The sequence below is a fragment of the Myotis davidii genome, unplaced genomic scaffold (genome assembly GCF_000327345.1).
Source record: "Myotis davidii unplaced genomic scaffold, ASM32734v1 scaffold376, whole genome shotgun sequence".
In the NCBI taxonomy this organism is placed as follows: domain Eukaryota; kingdom Metazoa; phylum Chordata; class Mammalia; order Chiroptera; family Vespertilionidae; genus Myotis; species Myotis davidii.
Genome location: NW_006288121.1, coordinates 3,636,221 through 3,662,154, shown reverse-complemented (window position 1 = coordinate 3,662,154; position 25,934 = coordinate 3,636,221). Strand labels below are relative to the sequence as shown.

The 25,934-nt window shown below is 34.6% G+C and overlaps 1 protein-coding gene across 1 annotated transcript in view; it reads left to right on the top strand.

The window, feature by feature from the left end:
* DNAJC1 (DnaJ heat shock protein family (Hsp40) member C1) overlaps window positions 1-25,934 on the top strand; it is a 145,126-nt gene that overhangs the window by 2,285 nt on the left and 116,907 nt on the right. The window contains exons 2-6 of the mRNA XM_015561458.1: window positions 11,560-11,692; window positions 12,174-12,220; window positions 19,023-19,188; window positions 20,046-20,143; window positions 21,104-21,197. Of these exons, the coding sequence (XP_015416944.1) occupies window positions 11,560-11,692; window positions 12,174-12,220; window positions 19,023-19,188; window positions 20,046-20,143; window positions 21,104-21,197 (538 nt within the window). The remainder of the gene's footprint in view (window positions 1-11,559; window positions 11,693-12,173; window positions 12,221-19,022; window positions 19,189-20,045; window positions 20,144-21,103; window positions 21,198-25,934) is intronic.

The window sequence follows — 25,934 nt, the reverse complement described above, 5'->3', positions numbered from 1 at the left end:
CCCAACCCCCCTGATGGACTCTGCTCTGTGCATGACAGGGGGCGGCGCCCCAACTCCCCAATCAGCCCTGCTCTGAGCCCGACCAGGGGCTGCACCTAGGGATTGGGCCTGCCCTCTGCCATCCAGGAGCGGGCCTAAGCCAGCACGTCGTTATCTCCCGAGGGGTCCCAGACTGCGAGAGGGCACAGGCTGGGCTGAGCGACCCCTTCTCCCCCCTGAGTGCACAAATTTTAGTCATAATAATAAAAGGCTAATATGCAAATGGCGGTCATGCCGTGACACGTAACAACCAATCAACAGGGACCTGAGGCTGCATGGCGCCTGGCCGGAGCGGGGAACCTCAGGCCGAGCCCCCCACCCAGCAGGGCTTGACAAGGGTGGGCCGGTTGGGTCTGGATCTCACCCAGTGGGGGTGGGGCCAGCCGGGTCTGGATCTCCTACGATTTCGAAGCGCATGCAAGTGGGCGGGGACTTGACTCTGGGTCCCATGGCGCACCCCAGGCTCTGACAAGAGGGAGATTTTCACATTTTACTAATTTTCTTTCATCTCTGACACTTTTATTATAGAGAAAGGGCAAATAGCAATATTAAAATATTTCCTCTAATTCCCTTTTAATGTGTACGAATTTTGTGCACCAGGCCACTGATATGTCTATAAAAGGCAATAAATGCAGAATTGCATTACAGTAAAATCTCAGTATAACGGGCTAATTCAGGGAAAAGGGGTGTCTGTTAAACCCAAAATGGACATTGTATAATAAAGTAGGTTTTCTGAATGCGTATGTTAAAAAATTGACAGTTTAGTTCATTTACCTGTTTTTATTCATGTAGACACATTTTTGTAATTACAATTAAGTATGTATGAAGTTTAGTTTCACAGGAAAGTTTTCTACATGTATTTCAGTAATTTTAAATTTATACTGAATAGGTTTAGTAAATGTGTGCATTCACCCGTCACTAGGAGTAAACAAATACACACAGCTGGTGCGTGGCTTAGCATATGTGTCAGAACTTTGGGCCAGCTGGAGTTAAAACTGTTGCAGAAAGTCAGGCCACTGGACTACAGACTCATTACCATGTGTGATGCAGTGTGATCACATGCTAATCATTCGCCAAACATTATTTACAAGTGGTGACTCTGGGGTTTAAATATGTACACTAGAGTTATAGCTATGTAATATTTATTTATGTTGGAGAAATTACTAGTTTTTTTCCCAACATATGTCCTATTCACTAAAATTTGTTAAAAATAGCAATGAATTAATAACAAAACCTGTTAATTATAAACAAATCTTAGTTAAAAGCATTTTAAAATTAACAGGGTGTTGATTTTCACATATGACATTTAATCTGGAAATTTTGTCTGTTAAATCCTAAATCCATTAAATTGAGGTCTGCAAAACTGAGGATTTACTGTAGGTGAATTACAGATTTTAAATGTTTCCTGTGTCATATATAAAACCTTTCTGGGCTCAGCTTTCAGATGAGATCATTTGGCTCTGCTATTGTAAAATGCAGTAGGCAGAGGCAGAAGAAGGTAAAGTTGTGTGACCATATATACAAGAGTGGTTCCATCTATATATATAAAACCCTAATATGCAAATAGACCGAACAGTGGAACAGCTGAACAACTGGTTGCAATGACGTGTGCTAACCACCAGGGGGCACGTGCAGGACATGACAGGCATCAGCCGCGGCAGGATGGTGGAGCAGGTGAGCAGGGGTGCCAGACCAAGGCAGGGCACCGGTCGTGGTCATCAGGGTGAGCCTCTGGTGGTTACTGAAAATTCTTGGCTCCCGCATGCTGTGACCCCACCTGGTGCTCACACCTGCTGCTGACGCTGGAGCCGCTGCCCGCACCCACTGCTGGCACCTGGCACCGGTCCCGATCACTTGGTGCCATCAGTGGGTGCGAATGGTGGCAGCCAGCTCCGATCTCCCCTGAGGGCTTCTTCACCTCTTCCTGCTCCTGAGGGGCAATCAGGGTACCAGCCACCACTGGCACCTGATGCCGGTGCTGGCCCCAATCACTCCACGCCATCAGCGTGTGGGAGCAGCAGTGGAAGCGGGGCTGTTGGCAGACAGGGGACAGGGGACTACAGCAGGAGGGGCTGGGCAGGGACGCGGACGATGGGCCGAGACCCACCCCTGTGCCTACCTCAGCCTCACGGCCCACAGTTCCTTTCAAGGTGCACAAATTTGTGCATTGGGCCCCTAGTCTATAATAATAAAAGCATAATATGCAATCAGACCAGACGTTCTTCCAGACGTCCTTCCTTCCAGACAAAGCCACAGCAGTGGTGGTGGGCAAGGCCAAGGCACTTGCACAGATTTTGTGCATTGGGCCTCTGGTAAGGTATAATGGAGCTGAAAAGTTCCTTTCACCTAAGGATGACATAACTGTCATAATGTCATAGTGCAATTCATTACTCACATGTTTGTGGTGAAGTTGATATAAACCTATTGGGCTGCCAGTTGTATGAAAGCATAGCACATACAATTATGTGCAGTATATTATACCTGATAATGATTATAAACAACTATGTTACAGGTTTATGTATTTATTATACTATACTTTTTGTTGTTATTTTAGAGTGTACAATTTCTACTTAATTAAAAAAAGTTTGCTGTAAAACAGTGTATCATGTTATGTCATCATAACAATCTCATCTCAATTGTATTATTTGTTCTTGTGCTTGATTTAATCTCATGTTGTTTTGTACAGTAACATGCTGTACAGGCTGATAACCTAGGAGCAGCAATAGGTTTTAACTTATAGCCTGGGTTTGTAGTAGGTTATATCATCTAGGTTTCTGTAAGTACATCCTGTGATGTTTGCACAACAAAACTGCCTGACAACAAAGTTCTCAAAATGTATTCCTGTTGTTAAGTGGCATATGATTGTATTAACTCTAATATCTAATACTTGTTCTGTGATGCTTTTTAATTTTCTATGTATAGGATCATGTCATCTGTGAATATAATTAATACTAATTCTTCCATTCCAGTTTGGGTTCCTTTTATTACTTTTTCTTAACTAATTGCCTAGATCAGAATTTCCAGTACAAAGGTGTCATAAGCAGATATTCTCCTTATTAGCTTAAGGGAAAGCTTTTAGACTTTTACCATATGAGGTTAGCTATGGGCATTTCATAGATATCCTTTATCAACTTGAGAAAGTTCCCTTCTATTCTTAGTTTGTTTAGTGTTTTGTTATCAAACAGTGTTGGATTTTATCATTTTTTCCTGCGTTGAGATGGTTATGTGTATCTTCATTTTATCAATATGGTGTATTATTATTTTCATACACTGTTACACCCTTGTATTCATGGGATAAATCTACTTCACTGGGTCATGGTATATAATCCTTTTTTTATGCTGCTGTATTGGTTTACTAGAAGTTTGTTGAGGAATTTTGCATCTGTATTCATAAGAGATATTTGTCTATAGTTTTCTTTTTTTGTGGTGTTTGTCTGTCTTTGATATCAAAGTCCCATAGAATAAGTTAGAAAGCATTTCTTCCTCCTGTAGTTTTTGGAAGATTTTGAACAGGACTGTGATTTCTTTAAATGTTTCATGGAATTCACTAGGAAATCATCTAGTTTTGATGGTTGGGCTTTTCTTTGTTAGGCATTGGTGGGTGTGTGCTTTTTTCCTGTAGTTTTTGTGTGTTTGTTTTTAATTGATCAGTCACTTCACTTGTTATAGTTCTATTCAGTTTTTCTATTTCTTCATGAGTCAGTTTTTGTGTTTCCAGGAATTTGTCTATTTTATCTGGGTTTTCTAATTGTTTGGCATACAATTAATTGTTTTTATTTCTGTAAGAGTGTTAATAATGTCCCCACTCTCACTCCTGAGTTTATTAATTTGACTCCTTTCTCTCACTGTAATATAGTTTTGTCAATTTTGTTGACATTTTCAGAGAACCAGTTTTTAGCTTTGTGGTTTCTCTGTTTTTCTGTTCTCTATTTAATATATCTCTGCTCCAATCTTTTTTATTTCCTTTCTCCTTCGAGCTGTGTGTTTAGTTTGCTATTGTGTTTCTAGTCCACTAAGGCAGAAAAGATTAGGTTGAGATTTTTGTGTGTGTGTCATCATTTATAGTTGTAAAATTCCTTTTAAGCACTGCTTTTTTAAAAATATCTTTTAAAATTTATTTCAGAGAGGAAGGGAGAGTGAGATAGAAACATCAGTGATGAGAGAGAATCATTGATCAGCTGCATCCTGCATGCCCCCTACTGGGGATTGAGCCCACAACCAAGGCATGTGCCCTGACTGGGAATGGAACCATGACCTCTTGGTTCACAGGTCAATGCTCAACCATTGAGCCACACCGGCTGGGCTATTATATCTTCTAGATGGATTGACCTTGTTGTCATTATATAATGTCTTTGTCTCTTAACAATTGTTTTAAAGTATATTATGCCTTTATATTATGTTAATATAGACATTCCACTCTTTTGGCTACTGTTTGCATTTAATATTTTTTCTATCCATTCATTTTCTTTCTGTTCCGTTCTAAAATTTGTTTCTTGTAGACACCATGTTGTTGAATCATGTTTGTTTATAATCCATCTGGTAATCTCTGCCTTTTAATTGCAGAGTTTAATCATTTAATTTAAGTAATCACTAATAATATATATTTACTTTTGCCACTTTACTCTGTTTTCTATGTTTTATATATATCTTCTTTGTTTCTTAATTCCTTCTTTACTGCTTTCTTTTGTTTCAGATCTGATTTCCTAGTGTATCATTTGATTCACCTTTTGTTTCTTTTACTATAGATTTTCGTTTTGTTTTTTTTTTTTAGTCCTTGCCATGGGGATTGTGATTAACATCTTAATTTACAGCAATCTAATTTGAATTGATACCAATCTAGTTTCAGTCATAAAAATTTCATACTCTCTATAGTCCTGTTCCCCTTCCTTCTATAGTTAATGTCACACATTACATTTTTATACATAGACTTATATTGTTATTTTACTTGGGACATGGATTTATAATTACTGTTTTAATAGTTACTGTCGTTTAAATTGTATAGAATAAAAATGGAGTTACTAAACAAAAGTACTTGAATATTAACTTTTATATTTATCTACTTAGTTATTTTTACCAGTGTTCTTTATTTTCTCATATGGATTTTAGTTACTTTCTAGTAGTTTTTCCTTTCACCCTGAAGGACTTTATTTTTTCATATGGATTTTAGTTACTTTCTAGTAGTTTTTCCTTTCACCCTGAAGGACTTTATTTTTTCATATGGATTTTAGTTACTTTCTAGTAGTTTTTCCTTTCAGCCTGAAGGACTTCCTAGAGCATTTCTTGTAGAGCAAGTCTCTACAAGCCGTGAACTCTCAACTTTTGTTTAATTGAAATATCATAATTTCTCTTTCATTTTTGAGGTATAGTTTTGTTGTATATAGAATTCTTGGTTAATACATATTTTTAGCACCTTATATATGCCATTCTGGTACCTTCCAGTTTCCATGGTTTCTAATGTGAAACTAGCTGTTAATATTATAAAGAATCCCTTGTACATTGAGTTGCTTCTCTTGGAGCTTTCAGGATTTTCTCTGTCTTTATCTTTCAACAATTTAGTTATAATATTCCTAGGTGTGGATCTCTTTGAGTTTATTTTACTTAGGATTTATTGAGACCCTGGATGTGTATATTTATGTCTTTCATCGAAGTTTGGAAGTTTTTAACCATTTTTTAGTCAAAATATTTTTTCTGTCCTCATCTCCTCCCTCTTGGACACTCCTTATGTTGGTACTCTTGGTGGTAGCTTACCAAGGCTCTTTTCATTTATTTATATTCTTTTCCCTGCTCCTCATATTGGTTAATCTCAATATATCTACCTAAAATTTTATAGATTCTTTCTTCTGCCTGCTTAAATCTTTTTTTGAGCCTTCTATAGAAAATTTTTTATCTCGGTTATTGTATTTTTCAAGCCAAAATTTCTCTTTGGTTCCTTTTTAAAATTTCTGTCTCTTTATTGCTATTATAAACTAGAGACCCAGTACACGAATTGGTGCATGGGTGGGGTCTGGCCAGCCTATGGGGGGTGGATCAGGGCCAGGCCTGTTGGGAGGAGGAGATGGCAGGAGGTTGACTGGCCAGCTGTGGGGAGCGATATTTGACTAGAGGCCCAGTGCATGAATTCATGTACGGGTGGGATCTGGCTGGCCTGCCTCAATCAGTGCCAATTGGGCTGGGCTGGCCTGGAGGGGGGCAGGAGAGGGGCTGCAGGAGGTTGGCCAGCTGGCCCTGCCCCTTATTGGGGTTGCGGGGTGATCAGGGGCGGGACCGGCCTGGGGAGGCTGCAGGCTTATTTGGGTGGTTGGGGCCCATCAGGGCGGGGCTGGCCAGGGGGAGGGGCTTCAGGAAGTTGGCTGCTGGCTCCGCCCCCTATTGGGGCAGGGGACGATCAGGGGCAGGGCTGGCCTGGGGGAAAGGCCACCCTGCCCTCTATCGGGGTGGGAGAGACCAATCAGGGGCAGGGGCAGCCAGGAGGAGGGGCCACGGGAGGTTGGCCAGCCGGCCCCACCCCCGGATCTGGCGGTTCGCTGGCCGCTGTGGGCGTCATAGCAGCTGGTCATTCCAGTGTTCCTGTTGCTGGCTTTTTATATATATAGATTTGGTGAAAAGTTATTTTCATACTTTCTTTAGCTCTTTGTACTTGCTCTTGAGCATATTAAAATAGTTGATTTATAATTTTGTCTAGTAAGTCCAATGTCTGAACTTCCTCGGGGCAGTTTCTATTTCTTTTTCCCCATGTGTGAACCAGACTTTCTTGTTTCTATGAATGCTTTATAATTTTTAATAAATACTGGGCATTTTGAATATATAATGTGGTAATTAGATTCTTCCACTACACCAGGGTTTTTTTGTTTGTTTGTTTCTTTGGTTGACAGTGTTTGTTTAGTGGCTTTTCTAAACTAAATTTGTCAAGTATATATTCTTTGCCATGTATGGCCACTGATGTCTCCATTTCATTAGCTTAGTGGCCAGCTAATGATTCAGCAGAGATTTCCTTAAAGGTTTGGAAAAGACTCATCCACAGTCTTTGCTAGTGGGTTCCTGTATATTGTGGCATGCATTTAACCCTTAGCTAGGCAGCTTACAGCTCTCCGTTAGCCTTCATTTTCTGCTTGAGCACAGCCTAACTATCAGCCAGTATGGGAATTTAGGGTTTTTTCAGAAGACCCTAAACACCCTTTCTGAGTGTGTACTCCTCCTTGGGTATGCACATGGTCGTATGGCTTTTAAGGACTATGTGGGAGCTTTTCAAAAGCCTGTATTTCCAAAGCATCTTACTCCCTAATCTTTTTTCTCAAGCTTTTTGATGTGCCTATGGTATATCCCAATTGCTATCCCTTACCCTGATTGCACCAGCTAACAAATTTGCCCTTAAATGTTTTTGACAAACGTCATGAATGGTTGCCTCTTTGCCCTGGAAGAGTTCTATATTTGATAAAATATGGGTAACTGCCGAAACCGGTTTGGCTCAGTGGATAGAGCGTCGGCTTGTGGACTGGAGGGTCCCAGGTTCGATTCCAGTCGAGGGCATGTACCTTGGTTGCGGGCACATCCCCAGTGGGGAGTGTGTAGGAGGCAGCTGGTCGATGTTTCTCTCTCATCGATGTTTCTAACTCTCTATCTCTCTCCTTTCCTCTCTGTAAAAACTCAATAAAAATATATTTAAAAAATATATATATATGGGTAACCTTTTACACAATTTGTCAGGGAGTCAGTGACAGGCCAAACAAACACAAATTTTGAGAACAAAGTCTGCTTTGATTCCTCCAGCACTGGGAACCCACACCAAGAATCTAGATTGGCATCTTCAAGACCCTACCTGATAATCAACTGCCTTTTTCTTGATCAAGCGCTTGCTTGATTGTTGTAAATCTTTTGACTGATTTTCAGAGTGCAGATAAGATTAATTTGGACAGTTTTTGCCAGATTATTTGTTGTTTCTGTGCAGTGACAGGCCCTTGGAGTTTCCTACCCTTCCATTTTAGCTGTTGTCCCATTGCATTGTTACAATTTTTAAAAACATATTCCTTTCACAGTTGTTTTTTGTTTGTTTGTTTGTTTTGCGGGGTTGTTTTTTGTTTGTTTGTTTGTTTTATAAGTATGACTATTTTTCTTTTCTTTTCAGAGGTCATCCAAGTATTAACATAATTCATGTCCAACTTGCCAAAAAACCTTATCCAATTTAGAAGGAAAAGAATTCTGGCAATTGAACCCAGTAGATCTCCTGATATCTACTGTGTCAGAGATGGCTAATCCACCCATAACCCTTTCAAAATTATTTCTCTGCAAGCCAGAGAGGTAAAAGATCTGTATAGGAGATGTATGTTCTAGCATTCAGTTCTCTAGTAGAAATATGATATAAAATGTATTAGAAACCCTAACATATTAGGGTCTTTACCCTTAAAAATGCAATTGACTGTATTCACAATGTAGTTATGTGGATGTTTTCCATATAGTTTATCAGATCAATAAGAATGTTGTTCTCTTACCTATTGAATACCCTTTTTTTTATTTTAAAAAATTCTCCACAGTATTTGTTTCTAATATTTGTGAACTGCAGAATTACTCGTTGGCTACTACTTAAAAATAGATGAATTAATGGGAAACACAGTATCAAAAAAACTCATGAACTTGATATATCAAGTATACTGTGTATATAGTTATGCACCATATAATGACATTTTGGTTAAAGAGGCAAATTACTTTAACCTCTCTCTGCCTCACCTCACCAGTAAAATGGGCCTGGTAACAACTATCCTAATGTCATAGCTTTGTTGAAAAGATAAAATAAGTTACTAGTCACTAAGTAATTAACTAAAATTAAATACATAAGCTAGTTTGAGGTACTGCTTGTGTAGAGCATGCCTTTGTAAGGAAAACTCTGAGGTTTTTAGTTCTATCTACTGAGAAGTGGAGCTTATTGGTGAAATAACCCTACAAGGCAAATGAACTGCATATATAACAGCAATCGCATAAGATTATAAAGGAGCTGAAAAATTCCTATTGTCTAGTGTTGTCATGGTTGTCCTAACATCATAGCACAATGCATTACTCATATTTGTGGTGATGCTGATGTAAACAAGCCTACTGCTCTGCTGGTGGTATAAAAGTAGAGCACATGTAATTGTGTACCATCGGGAATACTTGATAATGATAATAAATGATTATGTTACTGGTTTATGTATTTACTGTATTTTTTTTAAATGTTGTTCTCATTGCCTTCCCAAAGTTGTTGCCCCTTGTGAAGTGACACAGCCGAGATCTACTAACTGAACCCAAAGAGCCAACAGAACTCTGAATATGATGCAACATTTTCTGGGGTTTAATTCTATTTTTGTCTATTTACCAGCAGCATGAACTTAAGCAAATTACTTTAACCTCTCTCTGCCTCACCTCACCAGTAAAATGGGCCTGGTAACAACTATCCTAATGTCATAGCTTTGTTGAAAAGATAAAATAAGTTACTAGTCACTAAGTAATTAACTAAAATTAAATACATAAGCTAGTTTGAGGTACTGCTTGTGTAGAGCATGCCTTTGTAAGGAAAACTCTGAGGTTTTTAGTTCTATCTACTGAGAAGTGGAGCTTATTGGTGAAATAACCCTACAAGGCAAATTTTTAAGAGGAAAATAGGCAGGCAATATTGGTGTGTAGCTGAAAGGTTCATTCCTTATTCAGGAGAAAACTATATCTACAGCTGGGCGCAAAACCAAAGATCATTATACATTAGAAAAACGGTCACCTAATGTAATGATCTGGGCAACTAGGAGGATGGGCCAAGGTAGTGGGAGATAAAGCTAAATTATTGGAAAAGACAATGATGAAGGCACTTGGGAGTTATTGAAGGGTTTAGAATAGAACCATCTGGCCACATTTACATTTAGGGTACATATTGTGGGAAGAAAAGATTGGAGGATTGGGTTCAGCATGCCAACACTGGGAGAAGGGAACTGCCTTAAGTGGCTATTAGTCATTTTTATTTTTAAGTAACTCATAGATGCTCCAAAATAAGCATGTATTAATTTTGTAACACAAGAAAATATATAAAAAGTCTTACTTTATAAGAAATCTACACTTTAGGAATTTCTCAGTGTGATGTAGTCACAATTTAATACAATCTAAAATTAAAGTCCCAAATTATTATTTATTTGATACAACCTCTTTGCTCAACAAAATTCTATCACCAATTTTCAATAAATAATCATCCTTTTCTACACTATGTCACCTATTTTTTAGGTATAGGGAATACATAAATTCCACTTAACAAATTAGAGTGAAAATTATAACCATACTATCCACAAAACTTACTTGGTGTTAATTTTATAGCTCCTCAGCCGTCTACAAGTTACAGAAATATTCACACTTCAGTTGAAACTTTTAAGTTGATTGATAGTCTGTAGCAATAAATTCCAGAATATTGGTAATGGTTTATAAAGAAAAGGTTAACAGACTAATTATTATCTTACTTTGCCTCTTTTCAACTCTCTTTTAACACCTATTTAGTCCTAGGTATACAGATTCTTGTTTTGGTTTGGTTTTTCAGTCATTTGAACTTTTTTAGTAGTTTTAGGAATTAATTGGACAAATATTCAGCTATAAAATGAGATAAAATTTAATAAGCGACTTTATTATCATTTGTCCCACTCTGAACATGTTAGTCATTGGGATAACTTTTAAACTTAGTGGAAATAAAATTTTAATCCCAACTTGGCAGTGCTCTTTGTTATTTTACTTTATTATTGTTTGTTATTGTATTTTGTAATTGCCATGTAAAGTGATGTTCTCTGAGTTTACCTGTGCACACAAGATTACATAAAATGTAATTTTAACATCCACTTAATCCCAAGTACTCTTACTGAACTATCATGACCTTTCAAATATATTTAAACTATATTAGTAATACATAAATAGTAGGCAAATTTATTTCTGCAAACCAGATTCTAGAAACTGGATACCATTAAAAACACCCTTTAAAGTACTAAAAACAAAAGTGTTAAGTACAATATACATAACACTTTAATTATAATTATTTTGGATAAATGCATATTTAACTGCCTTCAAATAGGCATAGTTCTGACATGAATTGATATTCCATAGGTTGTTTTTTGATGGCATTTTCAATATACATAACAATGAAGAAACCACATATAGTAGACCTTCAATTCAGAAACTGGCTTTAAGATTCTCAAATAAAGACCTTTGAAGGCACTCAGATGTATTAATTTTTAAGTTGTTTCTTTTTTATCTCTTAATTACTGAAAAAGATTTATCAGTTAATTTTAGGAAGGCAAGTGTTTGAAAAGTTTTGCCAAATACTGTCTTCTTTAAATGATTGTATGGTAATGAAAAGTTAAGATGAGAGCCAAATTAGATTGAATAATTGTTCAGTCATGTGGGACAGGCCAGTTGCATAGCCTGACTGATTGCTCAGATTACATTGCCTGGGGTCCTGCACTTGGTTGGCTGTCTTCTCAGATCTTAACAAGGTTCTGGGAATTTCTTTTTCTGACAAAGTTTGCTTTGTGTGTTTTTCACCTCCCCCCACCACCTCCAGGATGCTTCATCTGCAGACATTAGAAAAGCATATCGTAAGCTTTCATTAACTTTGCATCCAGACAAGAATAAAGATGAAAATGCAGAAACTCAGTTTAGACAAGTAAGTGAAATATGCTATTATGTTTTGTGACAAATTTATTAAGGTTTATGGTAGAAGTAGTAACTTATATGTAGAATAATTCCATTTCAAAATGAGGATGTTGTTTAGAAATACAATGTATGTATGTTTATTCAGTTTTTATAAAATATGTTTTCACCAGCATTTTTTATTTTAGAATCTCAAATTCTTGGAGTGTCATAATTTTCTTGTCTAAATTACAGCTTTTGCTTTTAAAAAGCACATGTTAAGATAATTATTACTTTTGCATCTTTCACAAAGATTTATTTTGGTATCAAGCATTGTTAACCTTTGAAGGTTCTACTAAAAACAAAAAAATGTTACATATAATTAAGGTCTTACCTGTTCATTTTACTTATGAGCACATAGGGTGTTCTGCATGTGCATTATGGCGTGTTCACCTTCTTAAGTGATTTCTTATAGTTGAGAGTATTTTTATTTTAAAGTAATGCTTCTATTTTAGTTGGTGGCCATTTATGAAGTTTTAAAGGATGATGAACGAAGGCAGAGGTGAGTATTCGTTTCTGTTTTTGAATTATGATGTCTCAGTTTATACAGGGAAAAATTGACTCATTAAGCAGTTTATTTATTATAAGTTAGTATTTTACTTTTCCAAAGTATACAGTGTTTTTAAAATGTATATTTAGAGTTACTTAATATGAAAATTTTCGCTAGGTTGATTCAATACTTACAGTCTTCAGGATCATGAGTCAGAATATTAGCAAGTTGTGGCTTCATTAGGTAAGATGTTTAACAAGTGTCCAGGCCCTGGGAAATACAAACACCACTTGACTTCAAACAAATGTCCACTCATTTTTTATATGTCAGTAATAGCTCTCATCTGTGCCTGGTGGTCCTTTTTGTTCTTTCCTATTCCTTAAATGTTTTGGAATTTGACTGATACTCAAGTTACTACCATCTCGATATTTCCTCACTCACAAAATAATAAACCCAATTTTTGGGTGGGAGAACAAACTTATAGGAGTATGTAGAAGATAGGAATGAAAGAAAAATATTTGCTTCTTTCTCATTTCTTTTGTCCCCTTCCCTTCCCTTCCTCTACTCCAGTGATTCTGCGTTTAGGGTTAGTTAGTGGAGGCAACCCCTCACTTGGAGACGTCTCTATACCCCCTTCGGAGAGTAGTAATGTTTTTACAGCAGTTCGTAGTGCCAGTGATTTAAGAGAGACTGCAGAGAGGCTCCTCTTCTCTGCTTCAGAATGTGTGGAATGTAGACAGTATTGCAATGGGCTTCAACGTGTTTTCAGTCAAACCCACAGTAAGCAATACATTTGCATTATGCCTCAGGTCAGACAGACAGACACAGTGAAACAAAAATTTCACAAAACACTTTTTGTATGTGTGAAACAGACTGATATCTTCTATTTTAGGTTAGGCTAGACTAGTCATTTTTCTTTTTAAAACAATGCTGGTTGTCATCCACTAAATTGGCTCATGAGTCACTAGTGGGCCACAATCTGCAGTTAAAAAATGCTGTTCTACACTAAAAGAGTACCTTTAAAGAAAAAAGTAGGTATTTGAGATTTTAGGCTAAGGCCAGCTAATATGGGTGTTAATATATCTTAAAGATAACCCCCCAGAATGATGCTTTGTGGCATTCTGAATCTTTCTTCAAATATATTGTCTGGAATTATTCTATATTCTAAAATGTTAGCTATCGCTCTTGGTCCTCATCCTAACTCTTTAATTTGAATACCTCAGTTTGTCAGATTGCAAAGCAAGGATTCAAGATATTCTCTTGAAGTGCTCTTTGCTTTATAACAAGGGCTGGCATTGGTCCAGACACCATAGCCAGCATTCCTCTGGTTTAAGATAATCCATAGTGTTGAAAGAGTCCTAGAAGTATGTTGAAAGAAGTGTTGGTCATTCTGCACATATTTTCTAGTTGGTTTCTATCAGTGAGCCCCAAGTTTTGTTTTACACATGAAGAATGTGTCTGTAAAGATAGCTTTATTTAGTCTCCCTACATCTTTGGCATCAGATTTTGGCTTTTTGTTTGTTGTTTTCTTAAAAGTTAGTAAACTTTGTAACAATTTCTTTCAATTGCTGAAATTATTTCTCTCTTTTGAGAACAAATCACTCCTTATTTATAGACTCATCTAACATTTTCTTTTTAGGGTTAGTTTCCTTTGCATTTCTTTTAGAGTGTGAATGGAAACAATGGATCTGACAGTTATACACACAACTGTAGTATTTATACCCCTTTAGGGACAAGTAGCTCTTTGGTAACTAGTTTTCCCTGAGGCAAAAGTCTTAACTAATCAGGCTGAGAATCAGTCCTCTAAAGCTTGTGCCTCAGGCCAGGTGACCTATGAGTATTTAAACATATAGAAGAAATCACCTCTACAATTACCTAATGTTTATAATTCCTTTAGGGGGAAGAAAGAAAATAAGTTTTATCTTCTAAAAGAAGATTGTCTTACAGTGGTAAAAAAAAAATTTTTTTTGGTATCCCAATTATTTATTATAAAAATATTCGTTAAATAAATGTTTTTAAATATGTAACTTACAGGAATTTGCGATTTGGAAAATTGTGATAGACATGTTTTCCTATTTATTTTCCTTACATAATTGTGTTTCACTGAAATCAGGTGCATTATTTAAATTTTGGTAGAAAAGGGGGTAGCATTGAAATAAATAAAGTAGCAAACTGGATAACCTTTTTACTTTTTTAAGGAAAAAACAAACTTTATTTTATTTTTAAACAGCCTTTATTTCAATATAACTTGTGTACCATAAAAGTCACTTACATGAAGTATACAATTCAGTGATTTTTGTGAATTTACAGAGTTGTGCAAACCACCACAATCCAGTTTTAGAACATTTCTATTACCTCAAAACACTTCCTCTAGTTCATTTGCAAGCAATCCCCACTCTGACCCCTACCCTAGGCAATCACTGATCTTTTTGTATCTATACAAAAAGACATTTTCTGGACATTTCATATTAACGAAATCGTGTACTATGTAGTCTTTTACACCTGGCTTCTTTCTGTTAGCATAATGTTCTTGAGATACATCCATATTGTAGCATATACCAGTAGTTCATTTCTTTTTTACTACTGAATAGTATTCCATCTACCACTTCTCTTTATCCATTCACAAACTGGTAGACATTTAGTTTGTTTCCACTTTTTGGCTATGATGCACAATGCTGCCATGAATATTCACATGTAAGTCTTTGTGCGAACGGATGTTTTTCATTTCTCTTGGGTAGATTCCTAGGGATGCAATTGTAAACAAACTTATAAGCCTTTTTTTCTCTCAAAGGCATCAGCTATAGTGTGAAAATAACATGTTTTCCTGGTTAGTGTAAGGAAGCCTTACATAGTAGCCCTTTTTAAACTCCTTAGGTAATTTGCTTATTGGGGGAAATAACAGCTCAGCTTTGTTTGTTCATAAATTTCTATACAAGCCCTGAGTATTAGCTGAAATAAAGTACTGAGTAGATACGAATCATTTATGAAACATATACACTAGAATGTGCTGTGGTAATATTAGCATATTTACTTTTGCTTAAAGTCTATTATAAATTTTTAACCGATATTCTTTTGCTAACCCAGTTGTACAACTTTAATATTTTTGTCTATTTTATGGTACTATATTGGTAAAAGTTGAGTGTTGTTTTTTAGTTTACTAAATAAAATCATATTTTATTTACAAATCCAATAATGAAAACTATAGTTATCTCAACCTTAATCTGCTAAACTTCTACAAATCCATTGCCTAGTTATTGTAAATTTGATTACAGGTGTGTTTGAATAAAAATAAGCATTAACCTGCTGTTCGGCGTGGCTTAGTGGATGAGCTTCGACCAATGAACCAGGAGGTCACGGTTTTATTCCCAATCTGGGCACATACCCAGGTTGCGGGCTCCATTCCCAGTATGGAGTGTGTAGGAGGCAGCTGATCAATGATTCTCTCTCATCATTGATGTTCCTATCTCTCTTGCCCTCTACCTTCCTCTCTGATATCAATGAAAAATAATTTTTTAATTTATAATAATAATGAAAACATTAACCTGAAATTAAGAAATTTTAATATTTTCCTCAATTAGAAGATATAAGACATTTATTATATACAATATATATAAAGTGCTGTGTACCATGGTTTTGGGTAGGTGTGTGTGTGTGTGTGTGTGTGTGTGTGTGTGTGTGTGTGTTTATTTATTAATTTTAATAAAGGAGAGTAAGGTGAATTAAATTAGATGTGTTTCCTGTTTGTGATCTTTGTACAATTGATTTTTACTCTAAGGTTCAAAATGTGTTGTAAGTGATGTTGCTTTATTGTTTGAAGCTAAAAATTTAGTATGATAGAAAATTCATATTTTAGGCAAATGATAGAATTATTTACATATTTGTTTTCATAATATACACGTTTTCTATTTTAGTTTCATAGTTACTGTTTTATATTTCAAAATAAGCTGTTTTAAATTTACATTAATTTTTTATCTACTGATAATTTAAATATTTTTAGATTTACTTGCTTTCCAATGTTTATATTAAGTTAAATATATGTGAAGAATTGCAGAATGTAGAATGGGACTCACTAATGATTATGTAACCATTATTTTATGTCCATCATGTACATTTTAAGAACATCAAACAAAGAAAACGTATATTAGACCATATGTTGGATGCATGGAATTGATCAATTAATGTTTTAATTTCCAAGATAATGCCTTTATAGTTCCATATGGTTTTTTGCATTAATTATATTTTCATCATAGAGATTTACTTTTCTGTTTTTTTTTAGAACACATTGATGCATGTATACATTCTTAATCTGCTTTTAACAAAATGTTAAGAGCAGTTTGTATGAGCTGGGATATAGAACATTTTAAGTGTTAATGTGTTAAATAAAGAAAAGCATACCATAGTGATATTTTAAATGTTATGTGTTGTCAACACATTTTTTTCTTAAATAACATATGAATATAGTGTTTGTATATTTTTTAAAATATCTTTGTTTTCGGTATTTCAGAAAAGCAGTGATTTATCTTTTAACAGCATATATTCTAAAAAACAGACTATAATGGAAACTACCTTTCCTTAAAATGGCCAGGCCTGTGATCCATAATGTTCATTGATAATAAAATCAATAGAGCATTGATTCTAAGCTTAATACTTAGAGACTGTTGTTTAGAGTAGCAGAAATAGCCTAGTAAATATCCAGTTCTGTTAAATGTGTTCAGTGCAAGAGAGGTTTTGCTGTCTTAAATTGGGCTGTACACTGAGTACAGTTTATATGTGGGATAGAAAATAGTCGCTGTTAAGAGAGATGTATTTCATCAATGGTAGTGATAAAATATTTGATATAAAATTCATAACTGTGAGTCCTGCTGTGTTTTCTTTCAGTACAGATCAAATTTAATACTTAGTAATGCTCTTAGGTAATGGTTGCTACTTTCTTAGCTGCTCTTTATTAATAACCACACTTTTTACATGAAGTTATTTCATGGGAGCGGTTAGTTGAAAATAATGATTTTTATAGTCACCTTTTGTTCCCCTCAACAAATCTGAAGTGCATTATAGATTTAGAATAAATTCAAGACTTAACATTCATTGGATTTCATTCAATTGTTGTCATCTTGCATTATAGCACTTGAAACCTTTTTACCAATCCATTTGTAATTTAAAATGAGTCCATTTTTACAAAGATAGACTTAAATATAAATTTTTGAGGAAAGGAATGATAGCTTTTGATGAACTCATATTATTGTTTTTCTATTCGTGTTCAAGAATTGCTATAATATTGAAAAAGGAGAATATTTAAATATTGAAATTTTTCGGGTCCAGCCACTACACAACATTTTAATTTGTAGACTCTTGTACACAATTTGCCTTTTAAGAATTCAGTACTAATTAATTTCCTTTGCTCTAAACATTAGTTATTATGATGTCTATTGTTATTAATAATTTAAGTTGATCTAAATCAGGTTTTCTAGATTTGCTAATAAAATATATTTTGAATTTATAATCACTATTTTTCTGCAGAAAAAAAGAAGTTGCCTGTAATAAATCCTCTGCTTTATTTTATAAGCATATTTCCAAGGTATCAATTTAATAACTATAAAAGTAGCTACTGCAGTTGTTGCATTTAAATTGATTTACATGTCAAGACTGGCAGTTTAGCAGCTGCGCTATTATTCTTAGATCGGTCAATTTACTTGAGAAAAACCTACTACTGAGTGCTACTGACCTGCCTGACAATATAGGCCCTATTTCTATTCCTGTAATTAGGCCTGCAACTAACTCAGAATATTTTTAATTAAAATATTTTGGTCAATGTGTTGCACCAAATTAGGCCTTTCAGTGAAGATTTAATTCTGGAAATAGTGTGATTAGAATATTTAATGAGTTGTGTTCCACTAAGATTAACAGGTTGTGTGTTTGAACGAACAGTGTTTGTGACCATTTTGAGTTTTACGATCCTAAGTGCTACTTCTGATTTTTAACCTTAAAAACATTTGCCACAATAACTGTCTGACAGGTATATTTAAATTTAACTGAAGTTTTATTCTAAAGAAAGCTTATTTAAATGCATTTTTAGGAAAGCTTTTATTTATAATCTCCCCTCCAGCAAAGCCAATAGTGAGAAAATTGCCACTTAAATGTTTGCAAATAAACAGTTTTATTTAGAAATCTGACATAAGCATAGGTTGTTTACACATCTCTAATTTGGCATTTTTTAAATTCTCTAACATAATGTAAGTAATACAAAATTAAAAGAGGCTCATTTTATAGGCTTTTACATTATTAAGAAGTTTTGATAAAATTATATATATATATAATTTCAACCTTGACATAGTACAGAGGTGGAGGAAAAAAGCATTGACTAGAAAATTTACCCTGAATTTGATTCAATTAATGTATAATTCATGGTAACAAATAGAGCTCTTATCTTGATTTCACCCCCCCAACCCCCACTCCCATTGAGATCCTTCCTTTTGTTGCTGACTTCATGGTGGGGCCTTTACAGCAGACTGTGATAGAGATAGACTATATGGCACCTTTAGTTTAGATGGCATTCCAGAAGTCGCATCATTGGTGTCTCATAAAAATACAAGATCTGGTATCCACAGTATATTAGTATGTACCCTTTTGAAGTTTGTCTGTGACTGGACCTACACGCAGTGTTTTCAATTTATAGGCTGTTATAATGCTGATAATTTACATAAATGTTATCTATTTTAGAGAAATTATTTTCTTTTTTCTCTTTTTAAATATGGATACAAATAAATTTTTTTTACTTCAAACTTTCCTTGAAAAACTGTTATATTTGCTATTGTAGGTATGATGATATTCTGATCAATGGACTTCCAGATTGGCGGCAGCCTGTATTCTACTACAGGCGGGTGAGAAAAATGAGCAATGCTGAGCTGGCATTACTTTTGTTCATTATCCTCACAGTGGGTCATTATGCTGTGGTGTGGTCAATCTACCTGGAAAAACAACTGGTAAGTATTGGTAATAAATCAAATGATCCTAGCCTCCTTAATTTTATATGGAATTTCAAACATTTGTTTTTCATCTGATAAAAAGTTCAATGTTTTTATAAATCTCATTTTAATAGTTTTGTGCTCAGTAGTTAGTGTTTGATATGTTTCTAAGTCAAGAATAGCCTAGGTTATAAGAAGAAAATATCCTTTTTAAAAATGTGCCTTTGAGTTTGTTATAAAATTTTGTGAAGATCCCAATATCTAACTGAAAATTGGAAGGTAGAAACTAGAGCCATTTTTCTTAATGATCACCTTCCAGATAAAAATATTTTTCATGTAAAAATGATTTTAGAAATTTTGTGTCATAGGCTCTCATATAAACAATGTTTACTTTAAAAGTTTTTAACTAAGACTTGAAATTAGTATAATTTCATGATTTCATAGATCAGTTGTTTAAAAGATATTACATTTTTCTTAGTCTAATAAATTTTACTACATAGTTTATTCTGCTGTGGATATCTATATGCTGAAAATAAACATTTATCAAATTTAGCATCTGTTTGCTCATTCTTTTTGAAGTAACATTACTAAAGTTGATGAACGAGAAAAAGTTGAATGCTTTCTCTGCTTAGAAAACTTTGATTGCTATGGAGATAGACATGACTGACAGTGTTAAACTTCATGTGTGTTTAAGGACTGGATACTATGACAACAGTTATTGTTAAAGATTGATGATTTTACTTAATCATGTTGGACCCTACATACATTTGCATAAATGTTCCCTTATAATGTTTACCCTTCACAGTAGACTCTTGATAACATTTGAAAAGTACATGTTAATGATAACCTGTAACTATAATTCTTTCCACATTAAGGATGAACTGCTTAGTAGAAAAAAAAGAGAAAAGAAAAAAAAGACAGGTGGCAAGAGTGTGGATTTATCGAAACTTGGTGCTTCAGAAAAAAATGAAAGGTAGGACCATATAATAATATTTTATAATTTGAAACTTTTAAAATATTTCTTTAATGTGATCCTGTTTCAAATGTATACCCATTTCAGATATGCTAACATTTACATCTGTAGTAGGATTTTTAAAAGACTAATAATGTGCCATATTAGTTTATGAGACAAGTTCTGATCTTAAGCAGAAGTGCTACAAGTTTTTTCCCTTTGTGATGTGTTAATATATATTTAACTAATTAAACCTCCAAGTTTTTATAGTTTAAAATTTGTAGACTGAACTTTAGAAACAGTATTACTAGACGAATCTACCATTTAGTGTTTAGTTCAGGAGTGACAATATGTATAGAGGCAGTGATATGCAGTATACTCTGAAAGATACTACCATTTCTTCTATCGATTCATAGAAAGAAATAAAGGGTTTAAATAGTTCACACAGCAGGACAGAAATGGATCAATGTGAGATGGAGATCAGAGACTATTCTGCATGTCTTCTGTTCTGATGACATCAGTGAGTAATGCTTCAGTGAACTGCAAATGACATTAATTTTTATCTATTGGTTTGTTTATGCTACAGTCTTCATATATGCTTGTCAGCACTGGGGAACACTCTGATGATGTTTAGTCTTTTATAGCTGAAGTAATCATAAGGTTTAAGAATTCATTTTGCAGAACTGATGAAAGTCTAGGTTGGAAAGAGATCTTCTGTTTCTTTATCTTTATAACTTGATTAGGAGTCTCCTTTTCCAAAATCTTAGCTTTCTCTTACTTGCTTTACATACTGCATTTATTGTAACTACTGTATTTCGTGATAGAATAAGTCAGAATAAATGATAACCAACATAAATATTTCATTGAAAATTTCTTTTTTGTTGAAAGTCATTCAAAACAGAAATTATGATCTTTATAAAAATATTTTGTCTCCCAACTTTCTGTTTATATTTTGCTTCTTTGCCTTTGTTTTCCCTTTAGATTACTGATGAAACCACAATGGCATGATTTGCTTCCATGCAAGCTGGGGATTTGGTTTTGTCTTACACTAAAAGCATTGCCTCATCTAATCCAGGTAAAATGTACCTCTTTCATATAATATTAGATGCTTTCATTTTAATTATTCATGAAATAATTTATGCTCGCATTTGCTCACTGAATGCTGATGTACAGTGGATGCGTCTAATGTTGATTGAATTGAATAGTATTTTTGTATACCTAATTTAGAATGGTTCTAAAATAATTTAGTTATCTACTCTTATAACTCTTACATTGCTTTTAGGACACCTTAGAATTCCAAAACACTGGAAGAATGGGACGGAAATGCTATCTATAGAACAAACACAAAAGCAACAAAAATTTAATCTGCTGTTATCTTTAAGGCATAGTCAGTAAAAAAGAACAGGGCTCAAATCGCTTGTCACACATTATTGTAGTAGCAGTTAAGTATATAGTATAAGAAAAAGTTAACAGGAGCATCTAATTATGCAAAAATGTATTTTTCCATTTTATTTGTAATTTTGGAGTGAAGATATTCTGTCATAAGTGAAGATAATCAAAGTTTCTATGCTAGTCTTGATCAATCATAGAATGTGGGTACATGTTATATTTATATGCCAATTTTTATTTTTTGTTAACATACAAAAGCATATTTTGTTAAATTATTACTTTGCTAAGTACAATTATTGTATCTGGTTGGAAAATTCCCAAAACATAAATATAATATTTGAAAGTATGTATAATAATTTTGGTGTACAAATTTAGAGGGTGTAATTTTTTTTTAAATATATTTTATTGATTTTTTTACAGAGAGGAAGGGAGAGAGATAGTTAGAAACATCGATGGGAGAGAAACATCGATCAGCCGCCTCCTGCACATTTCCACTGGGGATGTGCCCGCAACCCAGGTACATGCCCTTGACCGGAATCGAACCCGGGACCCCTCAGCCCGCAGGCCGACGCTCTATCCACTGAGCCAAACCGGTTTCGGCTAGAGGGTGTAATTTTTAAAAGGAAATTTTTCATTTCAGAAAATAAATATTTAGATAAATCTAGAGAGCCAGATAATTTTTACCCAGATTTACCCACATTATGTTTCATATATCAGAACTGCTTTTCCTAATTGTTTAAGGCAATGAATGCCTCCAACTTCTGCATTTTATTCTCCTTTATCCTCTCATAACAAAAATTTTGTATTTGAAGGGAAATGAACTAAAGATCACTAATATGTTTGTTCCTAGCTTTTGAGGAATTATTTACCAGTTTTCTATCAAAATAGTTTACCTTAATAATTATTGCTTATTAAAGCATATATTTTGGTTACAGTTAGTAGAGGAAATTGAAGTATTTTGGTAAATGTAAAACCTTTTGTTTTTAAGTTGTTTAGCATATTATGTTGTTTATTTTAATAAAATCCTCAATCCTTGTATGGCATATATGTAACAGCTAATAAGAGGGAAGGTATATTTGTCATGCTGGGGGTTTTTTTTTGTGAGAAGATGTGACAGAAAAATATTTTAAGACGTATTTTCTTATGTTGGAGGTTTTTTGTTAGTATTTTTTGCCAGCTTTAGCATCTGTGCAGTAGACAAACCAAAGTGTTGATGAATTTAAAAGTATAGTCAGATGACATTATATATAGAATATCACATAAAATGTCGATCTGAAACACTTCTTTGTAATTCTAATTTAAGTCATTTGAAACAAAGTTTATTTGGTAAAATTAACGTATTTCTGGTTAACATTTAGGGTCATTTGCAAAAATAGAACCAATATGTTAAGATGGTTTAGATTTACAAATTGTTATTTTAAATTACCGGTCTGTGGTATCTAGACCTGACATATTAAGTGTTTTGCCTCATCATAAATTTGTAGGAAACTTACAAGAAATAAGGAATTTTACAAAAATGCTGTCGTTTCTTTAGAAACTCTGTTTTCTTTTTCTTTCTTTTTTTTTTTGCTTAAAGTTTTACAAAGGTTATTACATATGTGTCCTTTTTTTCCCCTCGCCCTTGACAATCCCCTGGCCTCCCCTACCCGCCCCCCCAGTGTCTTATGTCCATTGGTTATGCTTATATGCATGCATACAAGTCCTTTGGTTGATCTCTTACCCCGCTCTCTCCTGCCCCCCAACCCTCCCCGGCCTTCCCACTGCAGTTTGACAATCTGTTTGAGGCAGCTCTGCCTCTGTATCTATTATTGTTCATAAGTTTATAATGGTCTTTGTTATCCATGAATGAGTGAGATCATGTGGTATTTTTCCTTCATTGACTGGCTTATTTCACTTAGCATAATGCTCTCCAGTTCCATCCATGCCATTGCAAATGGTAAGAGTTCCTTCTTTTTTACAGCAGCATAGTATTCCATCATGTAGATGTACCACAGTTTTCTAATCCATTCATCTACTGATGGGCACTTAGGCTGTTTCCAGATCTTAGCTATGGTGAATTGTGCTGCTATGAACATAGGGGTGCATATATCCTGTCTGATTGGTGTTTCTGGTAGAAACTTTGTTTTCTTAAATTGTTAGATCAGTTTGACTTTTACAGTTTTCACTTGGTGATACCTGTTGCCTTTCAGTTTTGAGATGCAAAGCGATTGGTTTTCAAAACCTTTGTACCTAATTTTTACAATTTTGGTCTAATTATTTCTTCCTCATAAATGCATTCCAAGAAGAAAAGATGAGACAATTTTTCTTTGTGTAAGCAAATACTAGATATTTTATTTCTGCTTTGAGAGCATAAGATTAGTTTTTCTCATGTTCACTAGCAATATAATATAGTAGACTCTGATACAAATTATAATTGTCAAAATATTTTAGATATAGAAACATAGCTTATGTTTTCATAAGCATCAGCAAAGCAATACTGAATAGTTGCTGTTAGGATTAGATTTTTGTCTGATTTTTTTTTCCAGTCTGCTGTGACCTTTGTATTAATTTCTCTTGCATAAAATTGTGTAATGTGAATACATGTGTCTTATCTACAACATTGTCGTTTTTATGTGACACTTCTATGAGATCTTAAATAAGTTATTTATGAAATTTAAAAGAAACCCTCTTTACCTGAAGCAGTTTGCGTTGCTAATTGGTACATTGTCAAAAGAGAGCCATAAGTATAAAAAATTATACACACAATTTTAAACATTGTAAGCTTGTACTTTAAATTTATTAATCACTCCTATGATATAGGGCCATTATTTATTTTTAAATAGGAGTCCTCTTTCTTGCATAAATCATACCTATAATCTTGGCTTCTTTAAGGACAATTTTCACTTAATACCTTTTAAAAAAGGATTAAACTAGACACTTGTGAGCAATGTAGTTGTATAATCCTTAGAGATTTTTATGACTTTCCCCAGTCTTTCCTAATTGATTTATGTATAGTTAACAGCATTTTTAGCAACTCTTTTTTTTAAAAAAAAATGTTTTTATTGATTTTTAGAGAGAGATAGTAACATCTATGAGAGGGAAACATAGATTGGCTGCCTCCTGCATGCCCCTCACTGGGGATCGAGACTGCAACCCTGGCATGTGCCCTGATGGGGAATCAAACCAGCGACCTCTTGGTTCATAGGTTGATACTCAACCACTGAGCCACACTGGCCTGGTTTTAGCAATTCTTTTATTGAACTTTCCAAAGTATCCAGTTGGTTTTCATAGAAACAACTCATTTTTACTCACTTTTCGTCTTTTTTAATGTAATATTTAATTGAATCATATACTTAACAATAACAAGTATCACTGACAGACAGGTTTAAGAGCTAACACAGCCAGCTCGTCTGGTTGTGTGTATTCCTTTAATTTTATTTTATTAAAACTAAACTGCAAATATATAAGTATATACGTAGCTATTGGTTAAGAAGGAGGGTCCAAGCTAAAAATGGCAATTTAGAGGCTTCTAGCAAATGGCCTTCACAGAATAGCTACCCAAATTTTGTCATGTCATTGTCATAGCTCTTCTTCAAAAATATCAATTTTTTCTTCCATTCTTTTTCTAAATATCCATTCCTTTTGTACACTTCACATTACACATATGGTTATCTAGTAGGATTTGGAAAAGTGAGAGTTCTGGTTCACCTTATACTCCTAAATTCACTAATTTAGCATCTAAGATTCCTAAGAAACCTCATTGCCTGATTAGTTTACTTAAATTATTTTCTATGCCCTCCCCAAGAAAATATGCTTATATCAATATTTGATATGTCAAACTTCTTGTGATTATAACTTTCGAAAAACAGCTGGTTCAATAAAAAAGTATTAAACATCGCGGAAACCGGTTTGGCTCAGTGGATAGAGCGTCGGCCTGCGGACTGAAAGGTCCCAGGTTCGATTCCGGTCAGGGGCATGTGCCTGGGTTGCGGGCACATCCCCAGTGGGAGATGTGCAGGAGGCAGCTGATCGATGTCTCTCTCTCATCGATGTTTCTAGCTCTCTATCTCTCTCCCTTCCTCTCTGTAAAAAATCAATAAAATATATTTTTTTTAAAAAAGTATTAAACATCAGAACAATTCACTCTAAGGGGCGATAGAGATGAATATGTCTTCTAGGATCTTACAATCAGATTAAACAACACATGAATTAAAATAATTATACAATATGGTATATAAGCTTCACAAATGTAGTATAAACAGTGATTTCTGTAAATGTTCAGACAGATAAGATTGTCTCTATTTGGGATGGCAAAGGAAAACTTTAAAAGGGAGCTAGCCCTGTACCAGAAGTTGCTGGTTCAATTTCTTGTCAGGGCACATGCCTGAGTTTTGGCTCTGTCCCCATTAGGGTGCATGCAGGCGGCAGCCTATCTGTTTTGCTT